General features: G+C 45.0%; 1 protein-coding gene across 1 annotated transcript in view; it reads right to left on the reverse strand.

Moving 5' to 3' along the window:
- The window catches only part of CACNA2D4 (calcium channel, voltage-dependent, alpha 2/delta subunit 4), a 251,208-nt gene that overhangs the window by 98,935 nt on the left and 130,968 nt on the right, over positions 1–21,305 (reverse strand). Inside the window, exon 27 of the mRNA XM_015422870.1 lies at positions 17,355–17,432. Coding sequence (XP_015278356.1) covers positions 17,355–17,432 — 78 coding nt within the window. The remainder of the gene's footprint in view (positions 1–17,354; positions 17,433–21,305) is intronic.

Genomic DNA, 21,305 nt, shown 5'->3' on the forward strand with positions numbered 1-21,305 from the left:
GGAGAACCAACATAAGGACTCATTTTATATCAAGGAAAGTGGGATAAAGTGCCGTCTCCAGGGGAGAGCACATATTGCCATGGTAACCTGCTCTAGCCCGTCACAGCGGGTATTCCTAGGATAGGAAGATGACACAAGAGGTCGTGCAGCCGCAGTTTTTGTGGATACTGTGATCCTTGCAGTCATGAAACAACTTGGCAGCTGGCCCAGATTCTTCGGTACTTTGCCAGCGACTCAGGAGCAGAACCCAGCAATCACCTTAGCTGGGCACGGATCAGGTCATCAGAGTTCTTCCTTCTTCTGTTGTATTTTGGTGCCTCTCAGTTGATCTTTTCTTTAGCTGCCGAAATTCTGAATGGAAACAATGCTCGTTTTCCTTTAATTCCACCACACCTTCAAATCCCTTGTCACAGAAAAGGAGCACTGTGAAGGACTCAAGATTACATCTCGTAGCAGCAATTCCATCGTCCTTTGTTCTCCTAGCAAAGAACTATCACGTCCAAAGGGATGGAATACTCTTCATAGACAGATGCTGTGGCAGAAACAAATTCCCATGGAGCACTAGGGAGGCCACTGGGGAAAAGGCATCTGGGAGACATTTCAAGACAGTTGAATGCATTACATGCACAAACACAGCTACCAAGGCAAGGGACAAATTCCAAAAACGGAGGACAGACTATGTACCAGATATGTCTTGTAGTTCCTCCAATTCAGCCAACTCTACTCCAGCTTGATCCCAGACTGATGGGCAAAACTGGATTACCAAAAACTCTGGCGAGTATGTGTGTGTTGCTTCCTACTACTACGTATACTCAGCAAACCACCACTAGCACTCTGCCAACTGGATATAAAATTCCAACCTTACTATCTCTATAATCTTCCCAAAGGAACTTACCTCCGTAAGATATTGGACAGCACAATCATACTTGAAATGGGACTTATGTCAGAGCTGTATATTTATAGATCTCTATTTTACTTGCAAGAAATAATGAAATGATTGCACAAAGTCAATGGTGTATGATGTGTGTTTAGGGGATGAGAAGAACTGGGAAGTAAAAATTAGAAGAAGAAAAAAATCCTCCCCCCCTTCCCATCTCCTAATCCCACCCCGAGTAGGTTTCCTTCTCTTGCCAATGATATTTTCCATTTCCCATGGTGTTGTGAGTTTAATTACAGCCTCAAACTTCATTCTGTTTTTTCATTGACATGGCACAGGATTGGCCCTGATACTTCCACACCTAAAATTCTACTCTGAAAATAGGAAATAAGTGAAGGGAGAGGGAAGTCGGTTGAGAAAAAAGGGACCGTGGTAATCATGACAGTTGGAGACTGGTTAGTCCCAAAGAAACTGGAGTAGTTTGGGAGTACAGTGGGCTAAAGAGAGTAAGAAGCTGCTGAGTGACTGGAGAATGCAATAAACCAATATGGAAAATGTCCTCTGTCTTACTGAGAAACTGTGTCTTCAGCTGCGATGAGGTGATAAGCATTTTTAACAAGGATCCTGGAACTTCTAGGGCTCCCCAAGTGTATAAAACATCAAAGATGAGGGAGGGGGAAATCTTGCATTTCATCATCTTTCAGGCATGTAAAGCAGACCAAGCTCTATATGTCGATAAAACGGGGATTTAGACCATCCTGCTGACAGTAGCAGATGTTGTAGCTGTGGATTTCAGGAGATCGAAAGAAAAGTCTGGATTTACTGAATTCATATTAGTTATTCTATTTGAAAAGAGGTTCATCAGTAAAAACATTTGAGAATTAATGTTCAAGTGAAACTGGGCAAATATATAACTTACCAACAGTGCTTTTCAGCAGAATCAATATACTTCGGCACGATAGAAATCAGCTTGCATTGCTGTGCTGAGTATTCCATGTACAAGATCAAAATACTACCAGAGATGCATGGCTGTGTAAACAGAGGTTATTCAGGAGTTTGATGATATGCTACCCATGCTAGAATTTTTCAGTGCAAGTCCATGGAGTGTTTTCAACAAAGGCACAAGGAATATACAGTTCTCATTAATGTGGCTAACTGCAGCGTCCTAAGAAGAATTAGACTCTTCTATGCCTATTGACTTCAATGGAATTAGAAGGGTGCAGCTCTGTTTAGGATTGCACTGGATTACACTTGTGAACCTGGTTGTTGTGCCGTATAATACGGAGCACAGTCCTTAAGTATGGAGATTCCTAACTGTTTAACTATCTAATGGCTTAATTTCAATAACCTCCCCAAAGCTTGTTTCTCTGTAAAAGCAGATGAGATCTTGAAAACATATGCATGAGAACCATCACTAAAAGCAAAACAGCCCGGTTCTCCTCGTAGGCTTGATCTATCCTAATCAAAAAGACCGGAAGATGATTAGAAGCATGAAAATGCTGCAATGTGAATATTCATAATACATGTGCTTGTGACATCACTGCACAAAATGTACATGCATGGAATTTAAATAGAAATGTCTACATCAACTGTTAAAAAATCCCTTATTGTGCTCCAGGCAATCGACTTTTTCCGGCTATCAGACACAGCCAGCTAGGAGAGGCTCCCCTAATGAAAAATAGTTCTCTGATACTGGTGGGAAGCCATAATGAATGACAATCTAATTCCATCAATAAAAGTGTATGCAGACAAGAGATATGCACTCTTAGCCCAATAGGTTAAAGCTGCAACCAAGGAAAATGTACTGGGTTCAGTCAGGGCGACCCAGGAAAACAGAGGTAGGCACAGTTGGTGGGAGGGGAGGACAGATGGCGCGTGCAATCTTTTTGTTTTCTTTCTGTTAGGTATATTAGAGTTTAAAGGAGAGCAATGAGATTTTTTTAAAAAACAGGTGAAGGTATATTATATTTCTGGCTTGTTGTTTTAGAAGAATAATAAAGAATGTATTTTCCTAAACACCTCATATTTGAAATGTGATTTGTGAAAACTACCCATGCCTACTTCTCTACAAATCTCCTACAAAGAAGCCAAGAGCACAATTTATTTATTTATTTATAATTTCGATTTATGAATCACTCTATCCCTAACTGCTCAGGGCTCTGAGCGATGAACAATAATGATAAAATACATCAAGATAAAAACAGTTCCCAGCAGTTAAACAAATGTAGAGTCCAGTGACACCTTTAAGACCAACAAAGGTTTATTCAAGGTATGAGCTTTCGTGTGCATGCACACTTTTTCAAATACAATGGAATGGGAGGAACTAATAGATGGACTGAACAGCAAAGAAGAAGAAGAAGAAGAAGAAGAAGAAGAAGAAGAAGAAGAAGAAGAAGAAGAAGAAGAAGAAGAAGAAGAAGAAGAAGAAGAAGAAGAAGAAGAAGAAGAGGAAGAAGAGGAAGAAGAGGAAGAAGAGGAAGAGGAGAAGGAGGAGGAGATTGGATTTATACCCTGCCCTTCACTAACCAAAGGTGTCTCAGAAATTAACATGTAACATGATGAAGATGTTTTAAGATGTGCGAAAACAGAATTAAATAACAAGCTAAGGTTATAAGGTAAAGCAATAAATATGACAAAATAAGTTTGAGACTCTCCATTCACTCCCAGAGCATGGAGGTCACGGAACAGCATTTTTACTTTCTTTTTCGAGGTGGGAGCAGTGTATGTCAGCCAAACATTCCAATATTCCTTGCATTACATTCAGTATTCTAATATACTATTCTGAAAAGGAAATACACTAAAATACAGAGGATGTATAGTCCCTTATAACCTTAGCTTGTTATTTAATTCTGTTCTCGCAGATCTTAAAACATCTTCATCATGTTACATGTTAATTTGCTGTTACGCAGATCTTAAAACATTTGAAAAAGTGTGCATGCATACGAAAGCTCATACCTTCAATAAACCTTTGTTAGTCTTAAAGGTGCCACTGGACTCGAAATTTGTTCTACTGCTTCAGACCAACACGACTGACTACCTGGATCTATCAGCAGTTAAACAGTTTAAATTAAAAAATTCATAGATGGAGTTGTCGGATTCTAGACTACATTACTGCTTCTGAAAAGGAGTAAGGGAAATATAGCTGGAAAGGGGAGGGAAAGGGAGGGAAAGGAAGTGCCAGCCAAGATGGTACCTGTTGCTGTCCTCAACCAAAGGCCTGGCGGAATATCTCTGCCTTACAAGCCCTGCTGAATTGCATCAGGTCCCGCAGGGCATGGATGTTATTTGGCAGAGAGTTCCACTAGGCAGGGGCCAGGGCTGAAAAGGCCTCGGGCTTGGTCAAGGACAGCCAGATGTCTTTTGGGCTGAGGATCACCAGTAACTTGTTCTCAGCGGAGCATAATGCTCTTCGGGGGACACACTGGAGGAGGCAGTCTTGCAGGTATGAAGGTTCTATAAGTTCTTGAATTCTCAGAGTTCATATACACAAGGAAATCATAGGGACCATAGGGAAGATAAACATAATTTTACATATGGATTAAATCATGTCCCAGTGAATTCTGCATCTGAATATTCCAAGTCTGCCTAACACTACGACTTTAAATTTCATTTAAAAGTAGGGAGAGACCTCGTTGTACATCTGGACTCCACTCTGGCTTATATGGGTAGCTGTGTCTGGGCTCAGCAGGTAAGTGAAGTAGGGGAGGAGGATCAGATTCCCACCCCACGAATCTTGCAGGTCCTCCCTTGTCATATAGCTAATTCTCATGATGGTCCCAACAAGCAGATAAAAAAATCTGAACAAAGTGGGTCACCCAGGGGAAAATGTTTTAGAAATCTGGGTACCCCCAGGTGCAGAAAAATCTTTAAAATAAATTGAGGTGGCAAAAAACAAAACAAAACATAAAGCAGACATTGCAAAATGGCAGATATATAAATTGCCATTTAGGGGCGGGTAAACAACCTCATACAGTGTTGACCGCTGCCTTGGATACAGTGCTCTGTGAGAATGTCTACAACAGACTTAGGTTCCTCTCCCAAGTTTCAGCTGGATACCGTTTCCCATGATGCTAGGAGAAGGCCTTTGGCTCACCAGCAAATTCCACAGAACACTCCTCCTGGCAGTATTGTATGGGGCTGTCCAGGACACCTTAAAGGGAAGAAAGGGAAGGGTATAGAGCAGGGATGTCAAACATAAGGCCCGGGGGCCAGATCCAGCCTGTCCAGGGCTCTTACCCAGCCCGTGAGCAACTGGTGTGAGGAAGGGAAGGCAGGAGGCTGCTTGGGGGTGCGAGCACGTGTTAAGGTGTGTGTGTGGTTGAAGTTGTCAAGAAATAGAAAGGAAATTGTGAGGGGGCAGGACTATGAAGCTGAGGTAAAATAGTGTGGTGGGAATGGAAGCAAAGGCAGAGAAAGAGGAGGTGTGTTTTTTCCCCTCCCGTCTCCTCCAATCACGGCTCAGTGAGGACTGGAGAAGCCAGTACATGGGGAGACGGAGTTAAGCAGCTGGCGCTGCCACTGCTGCACCAACCAGCTTTGCATTTTTTTCAAATTCTGACCATGAGGGGGATTGGCAAGAGTGGGCACATGGAGCGGCAGTTAGCCGAGGAAGGGATGGGCCATGGGGAAGAGAGGAGGAGGAGGAGGAGGGCCACTGTGGACTGGGTGGCAACTGGGCTGTGGTGTGCATGCCATTCAGAGGGGAAAAGACCTCCCAGCCTCAGAAGCAAGTAGAGGAGCAAAGGGAAATCAGGGTGCTGATGTTGTTGCTGCACATCTGAACAGTTGAAGAGCCGGGAGGCAGAGTGAGTGTTGGGGCGTGTGGGGAACGACAACCTCCCTTCTCCCTCCCACTTGTTCTCAGCCCGTGATGGAAAAGGGGTAATCAGAGGACAAAAAGTGCCTTCTGGAGGTTTCAGAAACAGCCTCTCCATCAGACCTTCCCTGAACCCCACCGCTTCTGTGTGAAATGCAGGAAGGATGAGAACTGGGGGTGGGGGTATCTGGAAGAGCCCGGTTTAGACGACACCCCCCCCCCCGAGCCAGGACCCTGTTGTCTGGGTCACACGGGGCTGGTTGCTTGGCCCGGCCCACCTCACAAGGTTGTTGTTGGAGGTGGTGGGGATGAGGTGGTGGAGGGGTGAGTCCAGTGTGCCTCCTCAAGATCCTCAGTGAATGGGAGAAGAGAGGAAACAAACAGTGAGAGACAGATTGTAGTTGTGCTCGGCTGCTGAGGCTGGGTGTATGGGGAGGTGCTGAAAAACTACCTTATTTACCTGCAAGGACATGACTTATCTCTTAAAAGTGCTATATATACAAAAAGTAGCTTTGTATGGAAGTATAATATTACCCCCCTTATGGTATCCCTTGGGAGAAAACTCATATCACAGATGATTAAATACATTCATTGGGGCTTTTGTGGGTTCCCCAGTAAATCAATTGCTTTCATTGCTAGGAATCAATTGCTTTTGTTTGTATTTTGTGTAAAAATAATATTAATTGGGTTTGCCTGTATCTTTTATAAAGCTTATATCTCCTGTACCTGGCATTAGATTTTATGGCATACATGGCCCAGCCCAAGAAAGTAACACTTGTGTCAAATCTGGCCCTCATGACAAATGAGTTTGACACCCTTGGTACAGAGGTTGGGGGGCTGGGGGGGAATAACAGCAAGGGTGGCAACAACACAGAAAAGACAGGTAGAAGGAAGGAGAAAATGTGAGTGAGAGAGAGGGAAGTCAAGAAACTGGGAGACTCCGACCTTGTCTGTTAATGGCTATATTTAGGGGTGGCTGCCTTTCACTGCCCTACTGTGCACCACTGAATTTGCTATTAGAAAAACACAAGAAAGAAGACCCGCGGAACTCGCGCGGGGGGGGGGGGGTTTAAAACGAAAGAAAGGAGACCGGGGGAAGTGGGGGGGGGGGGGGGCTTTAAACTGAGCCGGTGGAGGAGGAACCAGCAGGAGCAGGTAAGGTCTCCCCCCATCCCGCCGGTTCCTCCGTCTCCTCCATCCCCCGGCTCGATCTCCCTCCCCCCTCCTCCCCCCGCTGTCACTTTTGGGGGGATTTAAGTATCCCCCCCGATATTTTTTTTAACTTTTAAGATTTTTGTGCACACCTGGGGACTGCCCCAAGGGTGCACGAAAATCTCCCTCCCCCCTCAGGTGCCCCCGATGCGCAGATTTAGGTATCCACACGCACGGGGGCGACTTGGCTATTAGATATATAGATGCTGACAATGTTACCTCAATGTTACCTATTAGATATATAGATGCTGACAATGTTACCTCATGAGTCAGTGTGAGCTAGCTCAGAATTTTTTAGCCTCTGGTTCACACATTTTTGTCTTAGCTCAGGAAGGATGGCTTCAGAGCAAACTAATTTATGCAGTAGCCAAATTGCTTGCTCACAACTTCAATGCCAGTAGTTCACAAAGTGGAATTTTTGCTTACTAGACTCCACAGCTTAGAGGGAGCATTGCTGACGATTAAGAGAATACAAGAAGCGGGACCCATGATACTCGTGGGGGGGGAGAATATTCCCCGCAGCTCCCAAGCTGCCAAGGCTTCTCCCCGCTGCAGCCCACAACAGCAACACTGGGGAGCCCTGTGTGGCTCCGAGCCGCCAGGCCCGCCAGGCTCTTCCCCCACTGCTGCCACCACCCACAACAGTAACACTGTTGAGCCCTGCATGGCTCTGAGCCGCCAGGCCTGCCAGGCTTTCCCCCAACCGCCACCAACAGCAGCAGCAACGGCCGCGGCTTCTAGCCACTGGCCCGCCAAGGCTCCCTCCTGCCACTGCTGCTGCCAGCACCAATGGTGGCGAGCCCTGCATGGCTCTGCCACAGATCCCAGAGGTAAGTGCATTCTCTGCGCATGTGCAGGGAATGCTTTTTTACTTTTGGGGGGATTTAAGTATCCCCCGTATAGTTTTTTAAAGTTTTCAGATTTTTCTACACACCTAAGGACTGCTTCACGTGTGCAGGAAAAGCTCTCTGCCCCCCAAGTGCCCCCGATGTGCGGATTTAGATATCCACACATGGGGGGCGCCTTGGCTATTCCCTCAGCCCCTGTTTTACACTGCAGCCATAATACATTCCTCACTCCCATTCAAACCAACGCAGTTCTGTAAGCACCTGCCTGTTATAGCAGTTGTAGTGTAGCTGTAATATATATGGTTGTTGATCTTACACTAGGGAGACCTAGGCTGTTTCCATAGGGATGTTTTGTTCAGCTCTGGCTTCCTTACTGATGCGCTGTTTTTGGCAGCACCCTCATGACATCATCCTCTACTCATCCTGTTTCTGTGTTTCCTGTGCTTTGCGGAGATGTGGTGTGATACGATCTCTTTGAAAAATCAGAGTCAAAGCACCTTGGATGTCTTGACCACACTGGTGCCATTTCCTTTACCTCAATCCCTTCAGTGGCCATTCCCCCCTCCCCTGGCTATAGCAATCAATCACTTCATCCATTTTATTATTACAATCCTTGATCAGCCAACAGAAGGATTGCCAGTTGCCTGGTGGGGGTGGGCAATCCCCCATTTTTGCAGGCTTCTGCCCGCCACTGGTTAGCTGGCTGGTGGGAGGGAATTCCGCCCCCCCCCAAACAGCAACATCAGACGTGATGTGCCTGCGTCACCTGGAAGTGATGTTGGCACATTGTCGACATCGTGGGGTGACACTCTGGCTTTTGGGCAAGACTCTATGGTTTGATGCTGATTTCACTATAGAGATTTGCCCCAAAACCAGAGCGTCGCCCCCAACATGTCAACATCACTTTTGGGTGACACAAGCACATTGTGTGTGACGTCACAGTTTGGGGGGGAATGGGGGGCAATGTCACTTCCCGCTCCCGGAACGTCCCCCCCATCCCCCTGCCAGCAGGTGATTTGTCAACCCTAGCCAATAAAAATGTAGTTTATAACACATAAAAGAAAATATATACATGTATATTCTAATTAATATAACTTCCATGATACATACATAGTTATTAAAAAGATTTAACAGAATGCTTTCTTATTAAATAGGCCAAAGCACAGAATTTAGCTATCGTAGGAGTAGTTTCATTGGAATGTCCTAACAGGAGAAGGGACATAAAATATTTGTCAGATCTGCCTGGAAAATTGGATAACATTGGGGTGATGTATAATGTAAAATGTCCTTTTAAAATAAGCAGTACAATAGGACATGTTTCAACTGTGTTCGACTGACAAGGATAAATATGCTGAGTATAGGGGATGCACAGGTATCTTCCTACCAGAAGAGCTGAAGGTAGAACATTAAAGTGGGCAAAGGTGAAGGCTCTGTGATATTTGGGGAACCCTAAGGCATATTTAACCAGGACAAAGTTGTTCCCATGGTTCCCTACTGCCAGACAGGTATGAGCCTGTGCTCTTTTGGCTTATAGGGATGTATCCCAAATTCATTGCTTATTATTATTTGCTTCCACAAACCCAAGATGTTGTAGAGCTACGAGCTATGAGCAGGAACAGCTATGGCATTATGATGGTCTATTGCAACAAGTTGCTAGTTTCCAGTTTGTAAACTCGGGGCTGATTCATTGTTGCAATAGATTTTTTGCAATAGATTTTTCATTGTTACAATAGATTTTTCATTGCAATAGATAATTCATTGTTGCAATAGATTTTTATTGGAAGATTTTGTTGCAATAGATTTTTATAGCAAAGTAATTTTTAAAGCCTGAAAAAAGCCCTCCAAATGGGAGTGAAGGGTAGGGAATGGCAGTTACAGAGGACTGAGGCAAGGAAATTGTGGGGGAAATGCCCATGCAGATACTCCTTTGCCATAGCAAATGCTGCAAAAACACAAAACAAAATGTTGCAAACGCAAGTAGAGCTACATGGAGAATTGTCTTTATGGGGAAACAGCCCTGGATTCAAAACCTTGCTTAGCCATCAAACTCAGTGTATGAGTTTGGGTCAGCTGCTTTCTGCTCAGTTTACCGCTGAGGTCTGTTGAAAGTATTGGGGGGGAGGGGGGGGGGGGAAACAGAGACCATGTAAGCCACCCTGGGAAGAAGCGTGGGATAAGAATGCAATATTACATTCATGCTGGCCTCGTGCTAGGCAATGGTTAGCCCTGCTTGCATGTGCCACCCACTTGACTGGCTATCCATGAACGTGCTGCAAACTTAGCCATATGCTGGGCAGACGCCACCAATTCGATTGGCGCAACTGCTCACATGACTGCATGTCTGGATGTGTGCAGGCTTTGCAACTCAATCTGTATGTTTGCCCATGCTACACCGCTCCCACTCTCTGAAATATTATACCATACAAGCCCTTTCCTAATATGCCACCACATTAGAATGAAAGCAGTAGAAGATATATATACAGACTGTCTCTGTGCTCTGAAATAACTATAGAATACTGTGTACAATACGCTTTCAGAACTCTCATTTCCAGTATATGGGGCTATTCCTTTCTTCCTTACTTTCTTTCATCATTGTAATCTCTCTCTCTCTCTCTCCTTCCCTCTCGCCTCTCCGTGAGCAGCTGCTCTTCAGATATTCCTCTCTCTGATCTTCTCAACTGTCACTTTTCAACTGTCGCAGACGATTCCAACCCCCACGTTCCATCTGCCTGCTGAAAGGGTAGCTCTTCTCCACAAGCAGGGGCTCTTCTGCCATTCTTCTGCTTGACAAAAATCCAGGTCATTTGAAAGAGAGACACTGTGGAGCCTTTGGTGGGCTCCAAATTTAGATGCCAGTTTGGATCTGAACGAGTTAGCCTTTAAGGGCATTGTGAGCCAAAGATATGAAGCATGTGAGGAAAGCAACATGCATTTGATTATGAATTGAAAGTATGAAACTCTTGAACAGCTTCCTTATGGCTAAAGCACAGACAGGCAAACACATACCAGGAGGAAGCTTGGCACAGGAATGTTCTGTTTTGGGAACAGCCAGAGCTCTGACTGCTCCAGCCTCCCCCATCTCCCTTTCACAAACCCTCAGAATCATGGAGTACAGTTGTAGAATTTGAGGAGCCAGAAACTTATTGAAAATTCCGGAGCTTCCAGCAGACTTTACATAGTGCGAATTGTGTGCACGCTGCACCAGTGTTCCCTCTAAGCTGAGTTAGTGTGAGCCAGCTCACAGTTTTCTAGCCTCCAGCTCACACATTTTTGTCTCAGCTCAGGAAGAAGGGCTCCAAAGCCAACTGATTGGTGCAGTTGCTCACAACTTTAAGGCCAGTAGCTTACAAAGTAGAATTTTTGCTCACAAGACTCCATGGCTTAGAGGGAGCATTGCTCTGCACCATATGATTTGCCACTGGTTTTCCCATAGTGCTCTACCTTCTATTGGCCAGTCCATAGCCCTGAAGGGAGGTCCCAGGTTAAATTCTCAGCACCTCAAATTAAATGAATCTTATGTAGCAGGAGCAGGAAAGATCTCTTCTTTATCAGAGTCCTCAGAAGGCTGCTGCCAGCTCGAATAGATGGTATCATGCTGCTAGGACCAATGATTTAACTCTTTATATGTACCTGTGTTTAAAGTATATGTAGCACTCTACCTTTTGATTGCAAGAACTGCCCTCCTCTCGCTTTCAGTACTTCAGATGCACTTTTAATTTTTTTTCTTTTTTTTATGTGCATGTATGTGTGTGTGCCAACCTAGCAGTTCAAAAGCAAGAAATTGCAAGTAGATAAATAGGTACCACTTCGGTGGGAAGGTAACAGCATTCCGTGCGCCTTGGTGTTTAGTCATGCCGGCCACATGACCACGGAAACGTCTTTGGACAGCGCTGGCTCTTCGGCTTTGAAACGGAGATGAGCACCGCAACCCTAGAGTCGGATTCGACTGGCTTTCGAGCAAGGGAACCTTTACCTTTTGATGTGTGTGTGTGCATGTGTGTGTGTGTACCCAGAAGTCATGGCATCCTCTGGTGATTGACTGTGTGTGCACCTGGAAGTCATGGTGGCCTCTGGAGACTGACCCCTACTGGGGGCCTGGAGGATATTCAGAGAGGTGGCTGAACAAAGCCTGCCCCCGCCTCCCACCTCTGGTATTCTAAGGAGGTCTCCCATACAAGTACTTGCAAGAGTCGACCCTGCTTGGCTTCTGAGATCTGACGAGATTGGGCTTGCTTGGGCTACCCAGGTTAGGGCAGATGCACTTTTAAAGAAGAGTTGACAGCATGTCCTCCTGTGCACCTCATGAAATTTGCATATGCACACACAAGAAGTTTGTGAGATGCACTTTTTTCAATGCTGACATGACATGGCACATGAAAATCATTCACCACCACACCACCAATATTTTTTAACATTGCACAGGCATTTTAAAATGGGATTTTAGTTTCTACTGTGTGTGCCAACAGTATTTTCAATCATAGTTGCACTAGATATGAGCACAGCCCTGCTTTCTAACTTCTGCAAAAATATTTGCTTTTTGAAGACCTTCTATTTGTTGACGTTACTACAGTGGTCCTTCATCCACAATGAATAGAAATGTGTAAGTTCACTGAAATGTGTGCCTTATCTTTCTTTATTATGCTTACATCCTTTCCACTCAAACATACATGCAAAACTATGCAGTGTTCAGACAACCATCTCAGAACACAGAGTCTGTATTCTCTGACTCATCATTCTAATCAGTGTCCATCCGCAGTATTTTGTCACCAAGCAAATAATCTTTCCCATGATATATGGGCATCACAGTGCCACCTAAGCATTAGGACAGGCTCCAATTCACAAAACAATATGGACTCTGAGTGTAGGATATGACTTGCCTTTGGATTCTGAAGAACTAATTATTATACTTTTTTCAGCCACACACTTATCAGCCTCATCAAAACACCCCATAAGCCAGAGATGCATTTGACTTTGGATTCTCTCACACCCTTGACACAGATCCCTATGCATTCAACCTTGCAAGTGAAGCCAAAAAACATTTTAATAGTCAGATGCTCACTGTCATAATAAGATTACGGCTCAGATCCTAAGCCTTGTTCCTGCTTCGACTGTGCTCTTTTCCTGTCCCCAGGACAGCCCCTCTGTCACTAGGCATTTTTACTCATGGAAGCCAGTGTCTTTCAGTGAGCCGAAAGCATCTAGGCACATAGGACATAGCAGAAGTCCATCAGTGGCTATTAGCCACAAGGTATAGATAGGGACTCTCAGTCTGGGGCAAGTGATGCTCTGTATTCTTGGTGCTTGGGGGAGGCAACAGTGGGAGGGCTTCTAATGTCCTGGCCCCACTGGTGGACCTCCTGATGGCACCTGGTATTTTTGGACTAGATGAGCCATTGGCCTGATCCAACATTGGCTTCTCTTATGTTCTTATATTCTTATGTTCATAGGAACACACTCCACTGCAAAGGACTGGCTCTGGAAGGAATAAAGCATGATGCAAAAGAAAGCCAGGCTTACAATCTCAGTCTATATATCAGACATTCCTTTAAAATAATTATATTACATGGGGTCCCAGAGCTCTCCTATCCAGATTATGGATTACGTTCACCTCTGTTGCTTCAACAAGGCTATAGCATGATGTCCTCAGACCATCTCATACCTTAGAAACCCTTAAGACAAAAATCACCAGCTGACAAAAATTCCCCCGTCCTGTGGCTTGGAAGCCAATTTTTACTCACCACAAGCACACACACATGCACTCAAAACACATCCCCATTCCCATCCACACATCCACCCTTACATATATGGGAACATGTGCAGAAACATCTCACACACTCATGCAATGATTAGGTTTACACACAAATTCACTATCTATAGAACCATCACTAGTACTAAGACTGAAGACTGTTACTCATATCCAGACCTAGGCCCTCAACTATATCAGGGGCCCAATATGCTGATGATCACCATGTGCGCGTCCTCACCCTGCTCATTTACGCTGATGAAGCCCCCCTCCCTGCTTAGCAGAAATGCACATGCATATATGTTTCGACAGCATGGGGGCTCTGCAGGAGTTAATACCAGTGAAAGGAAAGAGGAAATTAAAAGCGAAAAGTTGAAAGCCCAGCACATGACTCTTCCTCTATCACATCTGTGAATCCTGGAGCGTGAGAGTAATTGTCTGAAATGAGTCAGACCAAAGGCACAAGGAAACAGTTGCCATAGCAACCCCCCTCACTGCTCTAATTCCGCTCAGAATTAAAACGATATCAAATAAATTTGGGAGCAAAGGGAACATGGCAGACTCTGTGGGCGCCCAATCTCAAAATGTCCTGCAGTGTGCGAGCCTTTTCTGGACCAGAGTCAAGGGCTTCTTTCCTTTCAAGCTCAATGGCAACAGCAGTCAGGAGACAAACCAGCAAGGACAGCAGTGGATAGTTCACCCCAGGCGAGACAGTATCTGCTGCGAGAGAGATGAAACCAGCTCCTAGGCTGGAGCCCCAGATTTGAAATAGGCTTCAAGCCAGGGGACTGAAGACATGTGGATTTCCCCTGGAAATGCCCCACAAGTATCAGTAAGGGAAATCCCACAACTCACTTCCAGCAAAAACTGCCACCCTGCTCTATCCCAGAGTCCCTTCCTAGGTACTCAACAAAAGCACTGGGGAAAGGCATAGCAGTTAAACCGCAAATCAGGCTAAATAAAACAGAAGTCCAATGGCACTTTAGAAATTAACAGAATTTATCTCAGCACATGCAGGAATGTGACTTCATCAGATGCATGAAGTATATTAGGCAGGCATGTTCATACTCAAAGATGCAGACAAAAGGGAAGGGGGGGGGGAGGTGAAAACAAGATCCAGCCAAGGGAGTCATCAATTCACTCAGAGTAATTCACAGAGATTACTCTTCTGATTGGAACTTGCTTTAAAGCATCCTCTTTTTCTAACACCCCCCTTTCTGTTGTTGTCAATACAAATGCATCAGCCTAATGGATGTACACGTCATGTATCTGATGAAGTCAGCATCTCTGACTCAGAGAAGCTCATGGTGAAATAAATTCTGTTAATCTCTAAGGTGCCATTGGATTTATGTTTCGTTCTGCTGCTACAAACTAACATGGGTACCCATCTGGAATTATCTAAATCAAGCTTTTGCTTGTTTTTGCAAAACAAGACTCTCTGGTTTGTTTTGCGACAGATGAGAGGATTTAAAGAATTCTCACACTGGAAGGAGCGCAGCAACCAACAACCTCTCCTCCTTCTCAACAACAGAAAATTAAACAGAGAGTACAGGAACTGTACAAGCCAAAAGGCCAGCTGTTGTACATTTGGGCTTTGCTGGAGTTCAGCTGTATTATCATGTAACTGCTCCACACAGTCTGCACTAATGGCTCCCAACAGTCCAATGCAAAAGAAAGTGGGAGGAAGTAGTTGCAACAAACCTTTTAAAGGAGGAATAGCCAATTTTTTGCTTAGGTACCCAAATGTGGAATATGTACAGAGTCTGCATAAGGGCTTCTGTGTATAGAGAGGAAGTCCTCTGACTTCCAACTTCTATGATTCTATGATTACATGACCTCCCCTGACCAAATATCCCCTCCTTGTGCTCTGACATAAATTATTGCTGAAACTTTCTTGAGTTTGTTTCTTGTTTCTGTGGGTGAAAAGTCAGACAGCCTACTGCGCACACATAGCTGATGGCACTGATGGTTAACTTAATGTTAATCTACAATAAAAACATGAGCCCTGGTGCAAATGTGAGGTGGTTTGGTTTGGGAAATAGGAAAACATGATGCCCTGATCTCCAGAAGCCTACTATATTGGGGACAGACGAGGCAATCTGTGATGGCCTTTGAATTTTCAAGCTACGACATGCAAATCCTGATCCCATGTGCAGCCACAACCAAGAGCAACTCTTTAAAACACATAGACCCACAAACTGGAGTTTGTTTGTGCTTGGAATGTTGTTCAGGTGTCAAGCAAATAACTCACTTAAGAAAAGGTCACACAATAAGAGTGACATCACATACAACACCAACCAGAGAGACAGAAGAACTCCTGCACAGATTCCAGCAGTTTCACTGGGACTTTAAATCTGCTAGCAGCTGTGATGTAACTACAGCAGTTTCTCCCCAATGAAAAATAAAGCCCCCGGTTATTGACTCACTTGAGAGAACAGCCAGTAACGTTAGGAACTCCTCATACTGCACACATTTGTTCTATGTAGAGAACTGATTTTGCAAGCAGAAAGCTCTAGGCTTATGCCTCTGGAGACAAAATAGCCTCAATTAAATTATAATTAATAATTATGTCTTAGCTAACGTTTGCCCAGTGATCAAAAGCTATTAGGCACATTCTAGTAACTAACAGGAATTCCTAATTCACTAGGAAAGGTATGCATATGCTACAGTAGTGAAAGCTTACCCAATGTGGATTCCACCTAAAAAGGCCACAGATTTGATATTATGGGAAATACTATTCAACGGGACACAGAGAAGCCCAGAGAAACTTTTGCGTCCTGAGCCAGAATCAAATATTTGACTGGTTATTTTGTGTCAGTAGAGGAAACTTCAACATTTTTTGCCTTTTTGAACACTCCCGTGTATGTCCCATTCCTCTGCATACGCAGTCCCCAGTCAGGCACAAGATATCTTTGGAAGTCTCTCTTTACCCCCTTGGCCGCTTCCTCCCTCATCTCTTTATCTCTCAGAGCAGCTTCAGATGTTACAAAAATGCAAGTACAGACTGTATGGCCATCACCAGCTTGTGTATGTCCTTTTTGGATGCCACAAATATGTGCTACCTTTATCCTGCTACCCCCACCCCATTCAACTCCCTCCTGGACCCTCTGTTCTGTCCCTCAAACCCACCTTCCTCTAGAACCCTGGTTTCACTTGGATTCCCAGTTCTCAACCCGCCTGTCTCCTTGGAATCCCTCCCCTTTCATCCTCTTCTTTCCTCAAGTAGACCGGCCTGCCAATCAATTGCCAGCCACTGTGCTACACTTACAGAGCCTTGAACGTTTGCAGAAGCACGTTGAAAGCACAAAACAAAATACAATTCTATCAAAAATGCCTAAATCACACTAAATGTATGCTTCTTGACTGGCAATAAAATACTATGTTCAAACACAGATTCAGAGACTTCACGGGTCCTAACTTTTAGCTGAATTGACCATTCAGTGGTTTTTACACAGAGAATTGCCCTTCTGATGAGGTGGAACATTTCATTGAAAAAGTAAACAATGGAGGCTTTTGAGGCTGTTTTGTGGAGAGTAGTTTACCAGCCTTTCAGACTGGCTGCAGAAATTCTCTTGGGCATGGTTCCTTTAGAGAGTATTTGGGAACTTCATGGTCTTGGATTAAAATTAACAAAAGAGAGAATGTGCTGAAAAATGGATGAAAAACAGAGCTCATGTTTATCCAACAGGAACATGAAACTGCATCTCCATGATGGCTTATCACAATATATATTTGAAGCTTTGTCCTGTTAGGTTCTGGGAATGCTACAAGATTGCCAACAGAGATCATTTCATCCTCAAAACAGATCTAAAATGATGCCCAGCATTATGCCTTAATTGTATTGAAACACGCTCCTACCTGCTGCGATTCCGGTCTTCCCACCCACGGACACAGTAACAGATGTGCTCACTGTTACCACCTCAGGTGGACCTCCATCTGTCAAGACATAAATGCACAAATTCACTACCTGGGGAGAAAGCAGGCTGGATTCCAAAGAGAGCAACCACCACTGCATCATTGCTTGGTTCTTCTCCACCTCCATCTTAGTTTGTTGCTGCAATGCAAGTCTTTAGGGCTAAAGTGCTGTCTCAACTTTTATATAGGGTGGCTGTTTGGATTACTGGATTCGATAGCTCTATTGATCGACCTTTTGAGGTTTTTCTTCAGAAAATCACTGGAGTTCCTTGCTGTGTTGCTTCTGCAGTTCTTTGACTGGAACTGGGCTCGGGATCAGTGGAGTCCCAAGCTTGGAAGCTGGCTGTTCACTTCTATTTGAAGGTCTTGTTTTCTGAAGATACTAGTACTTTTCTTTCTCTTTTACATTCAGATCCTTATGTTTTGCATCTTCAATCTAACTTTCTTCTTTAGGGCTGCCCCTTCCGTTTCTCTTATCTATTGGCCCACAGGCTAGTAGACTATCATCAGATAGAGCACAGGAGGCATCAGACTATCAACTGGCTCTCAGCAGGGCTCATAGAGTATGCACTACACTATTTTTTTAGTATTGGGCCCCTCTTGCCCTTCCATCTTATTCTCATTGACTGATATTTGGGGACAGTCAGAGACTATATCCCAGTCTCCTGTATCCAAGGAAAGAACATCTCAGAATTGACACACCACTGACTTCTACCACAAAACCATCAGCAAACAGGCAGAAGCCTCACAAATAGGAGATGAGCTGTTAAACTACGTCTGTTCTGTATCACTTCTGTTGCAAGACAGGAACTCACCTGACTGAATGTTCCTAACGGGATGGTAGAAGTCATTTGAATAACAGGAGAAGGTTTCTAGCAATTCAACAATGAAAGCAGTTCCACAGGGGTGGGTGAGTGGGTTGTCCCTCGCTGGAGGTTGTCAAGCAGAGAGCCTGGACAGCTGTCTCTAGGGGATGTTCTAGCTTTGGATTTCCAGCATGCAGCAAGGGATTGAACTAGGGCTGCCAAATGCAGCCGGGGGGCGGGGAATCCCCCGTTTCGGAGCCCCGCTCTTTGTTTTCCCCTCAAATCGCGTGGCCCCGCCCCCAGCGTGCGACGTCACTTCCGGGTGACGTGCACGCTGCGCGCGCGCGCGCACGCACCCAGGATCGTCCGGGAGTCCCCCGCTCCCGGACGATCCAAATTTGGCTACCCTAGGTTGAACTGGATTCCATAATCTACTGAGGAAAAGTCTTGCTGTATAGAAAACTAGGCTGCCAAGGAGAAAGCTGTGCTTGAACCCTCCTCCCTAACCAGGCTAATCTTCTACGAGAAGGAACATACATATTTTTTTTCATGCAGAAGCATTCCATCATATGTACCAACCCCCCTGTTATGTACGCGGACCGCCACTAGGGGTCCGCGGCTACAGTCAAGAGCTTAGCTCCTCTAGACAATAGGAACCTAGGATCCTAGTTCCCCCAGCATGAACCAACAGAAGCTTTGGCGGGAAATTCAAACCCTCCAATGGGACTGTGGGTGTGCTGGGTGTGTGTGTGTATAGTTGGCCTTGCAGGGCCATTTTGCAGTTCCAGTGTTAAGTACAATAAACGTGAGCAAGAGCATGTCGTTGTCTGAGTCCTCCATGTGGCGAACCCAGTACTTTTCACCCCCCCACACACATTCTGATGTGACACAATAAAGAAATATATTTATTTCCTCATCTGCTGTTTCTGAGAACGAGCCATAGAAACCAAGTATAAGCTAGAACAGTTTCTATTTCATTGTGCTCTACAACTGCTCCATTTTCTGCAGTTACAGACGTTCTGAAGGTCAGGAGGATTTCTGATCAGTTTTCCCCCCTCTACTTTTTACATTCCATCCTAGCTTTGCTGAATGTTCTGTCCCAACGTAAGGGGTTTCCTCTCTCTTCTCCCACAGTGCCAGCACTTGTCATTGCTTTTTATTCTTGGCTCCATCACCCAGTGCCTAAATATGTCCTGAACATGACTTTGCAACTTCATTCAGTTTTAGCCTCAGGTCTTTGGCAGATCTGTTTTGGGGTTTTTTAAAAACAAAATTAAGTTGATTTGTGGAAAGGCATTGCACAGACGTAGGGGAGCACTTGTTCAGTCCAAGGACTCTCCCTCTGGATGGTATTTATATGCCTCAGCCATTATCCTTGTGGCATTCAAAAATCCTCTCTCACTTCTGTGTGCAATTTTGGGGACAGGCAAAGGACACCAAAACCCTCCAGCAGGATGCCGTGTGACTTGCACATTCTTGCAGAGCTACACGTACAAATAGAGCACAAACCCTAAGGAAACAAGGGCTTGCTATTCACTTGTCAGAGAGGGGGCTAATTCTAATGTCTTTTGCAAGTATTTAATGAGAAGAACATAATCCCAACTGATATTCTTGTGTACTGCTCCTGGTCATAGACTAGGTCAGTGATGGCGAACCTTTTAGAGACTGAGTGCCCAAACTGCGACCCAAAACCCACTTATTTATCGCAAAGTGCCAACACGGTAATTAAACCTGAATACTGAGGTTTTACTTTAACTTAAGATGATCCAAAGTAAGTAAGGAAAGCAGTCTCAAATCCTTTCATTTACTTAAAATTATTTGGCAGAGAATTTGACACTTTAATGATGGCCTCGGCCTGGCTGGGGCGATGGCACATGTGCCCACAGAGAGGGCTCTGAGTGCCACCTCTGGCACCCGTGCCATAGGTTCGCCACCACTGGACTAGGTCATCTCTTCTGAAGCCTCAAGATCCACCGTAAGCCTACCCTTGTCTCCACTTAAAGACATACAAGAGTTTTAGGAGAGTCCAAAGTGCTTTGTGGGTAGCACCATTTCCTATGGTGTACTGTAGGGTTGCCAGCTTCAGGTTGGGAAATACCTGGAGATTTGGGGGGTGAAGACTGAGGAGGGTGGGGTTTGGGGAGGGGAGGGACTTCAATGGGGTTTAATGCCATACAATCCACCTTCCAAAGCAGTCATTATCTCCAGATGAACTGATCTCTGTTGCCTGGAGATCAGTTGTAATCCAAGGAGATCTCCAGCTACCACCTGGAGGTTGGTAAGCCTAGTGTACTGGCATCTTGCTTTTGTCCCACTTTCTCCTCCAGTCAAACACATTTTGCAGGTTTTTGAAAGAACACAAACATCTGGAAAGCCCATATAGCAGAGGTAAAAGTGAGATACACACACCAGCTCCAGTAAAGAATGTCTATGTCTTAGGAAAGCACCTCCAGTGTCTGATACTCAGGCCCATCACTGAAAGCGTGAGCACAGACTCCCCTCATCAAGTTGGCTTGTTCATACGGAGAGGAAACGTGATGAATTGTTATCACTAAATAACCCTCTTGAAGCTAAAGAAAAACAAGTAGGCCTGAAGCAGCAATTCTAACAACACTTACAAGGGACCTGTGGTTTAATCCTGGCATGCTGAACAAATCATAGAATGGAATCCTGAGATCCTTAGTAATCTCATGTGAACCTGGAGAATTTCAAGGCTTGTAGCTCAAGGCAACATTCTGATAATGCTAAAGGATCAAGAGCTACAGAAGTCTGAGCAAGCTTTCTGGACAGTGGGACTTCCGGTACGGCGTTGCGACGGGCTAATGTCATGTGAACCTGGAGAATTTCAAGGCTTGTAGCTCAAGGCAACATTCTGATAATGCTAAAGGATCAAGAGCTACAGAAGTCTGAGCAAGCTTTCTGGACAGTGGGACTTCCGGTACGGCGTTGCGACGGGCAGACGCACTGCGTTTCGCCGTGGCTTTTCGCGGCTCCTAGGAGCCCCCCGGTTCTCCGGGTGGGCTTCTCCTGACCCTCCTGGAGGGAGGGTTGGCAGCAGAGGGCTTGTGGCGGCCCCACCCCGAATTCC

This window comes from Gekko japonicus, unplaced genomic scaffold, assembly GCF_001447785.1.
Source record: "Gekko japonicus isolate JY-2015 unplaced genomic scaffold, Gekko_japonicus_V1.1 scaffold34, whole genome shotgun sequence".
Classification (NCBI taxonomy): domain Eukaryota; kingdom Metazoa; phylum Chordata; class Lepidosauria; order Squamata; family Gekkonidae; genus Gekko; species Gekko japonicus.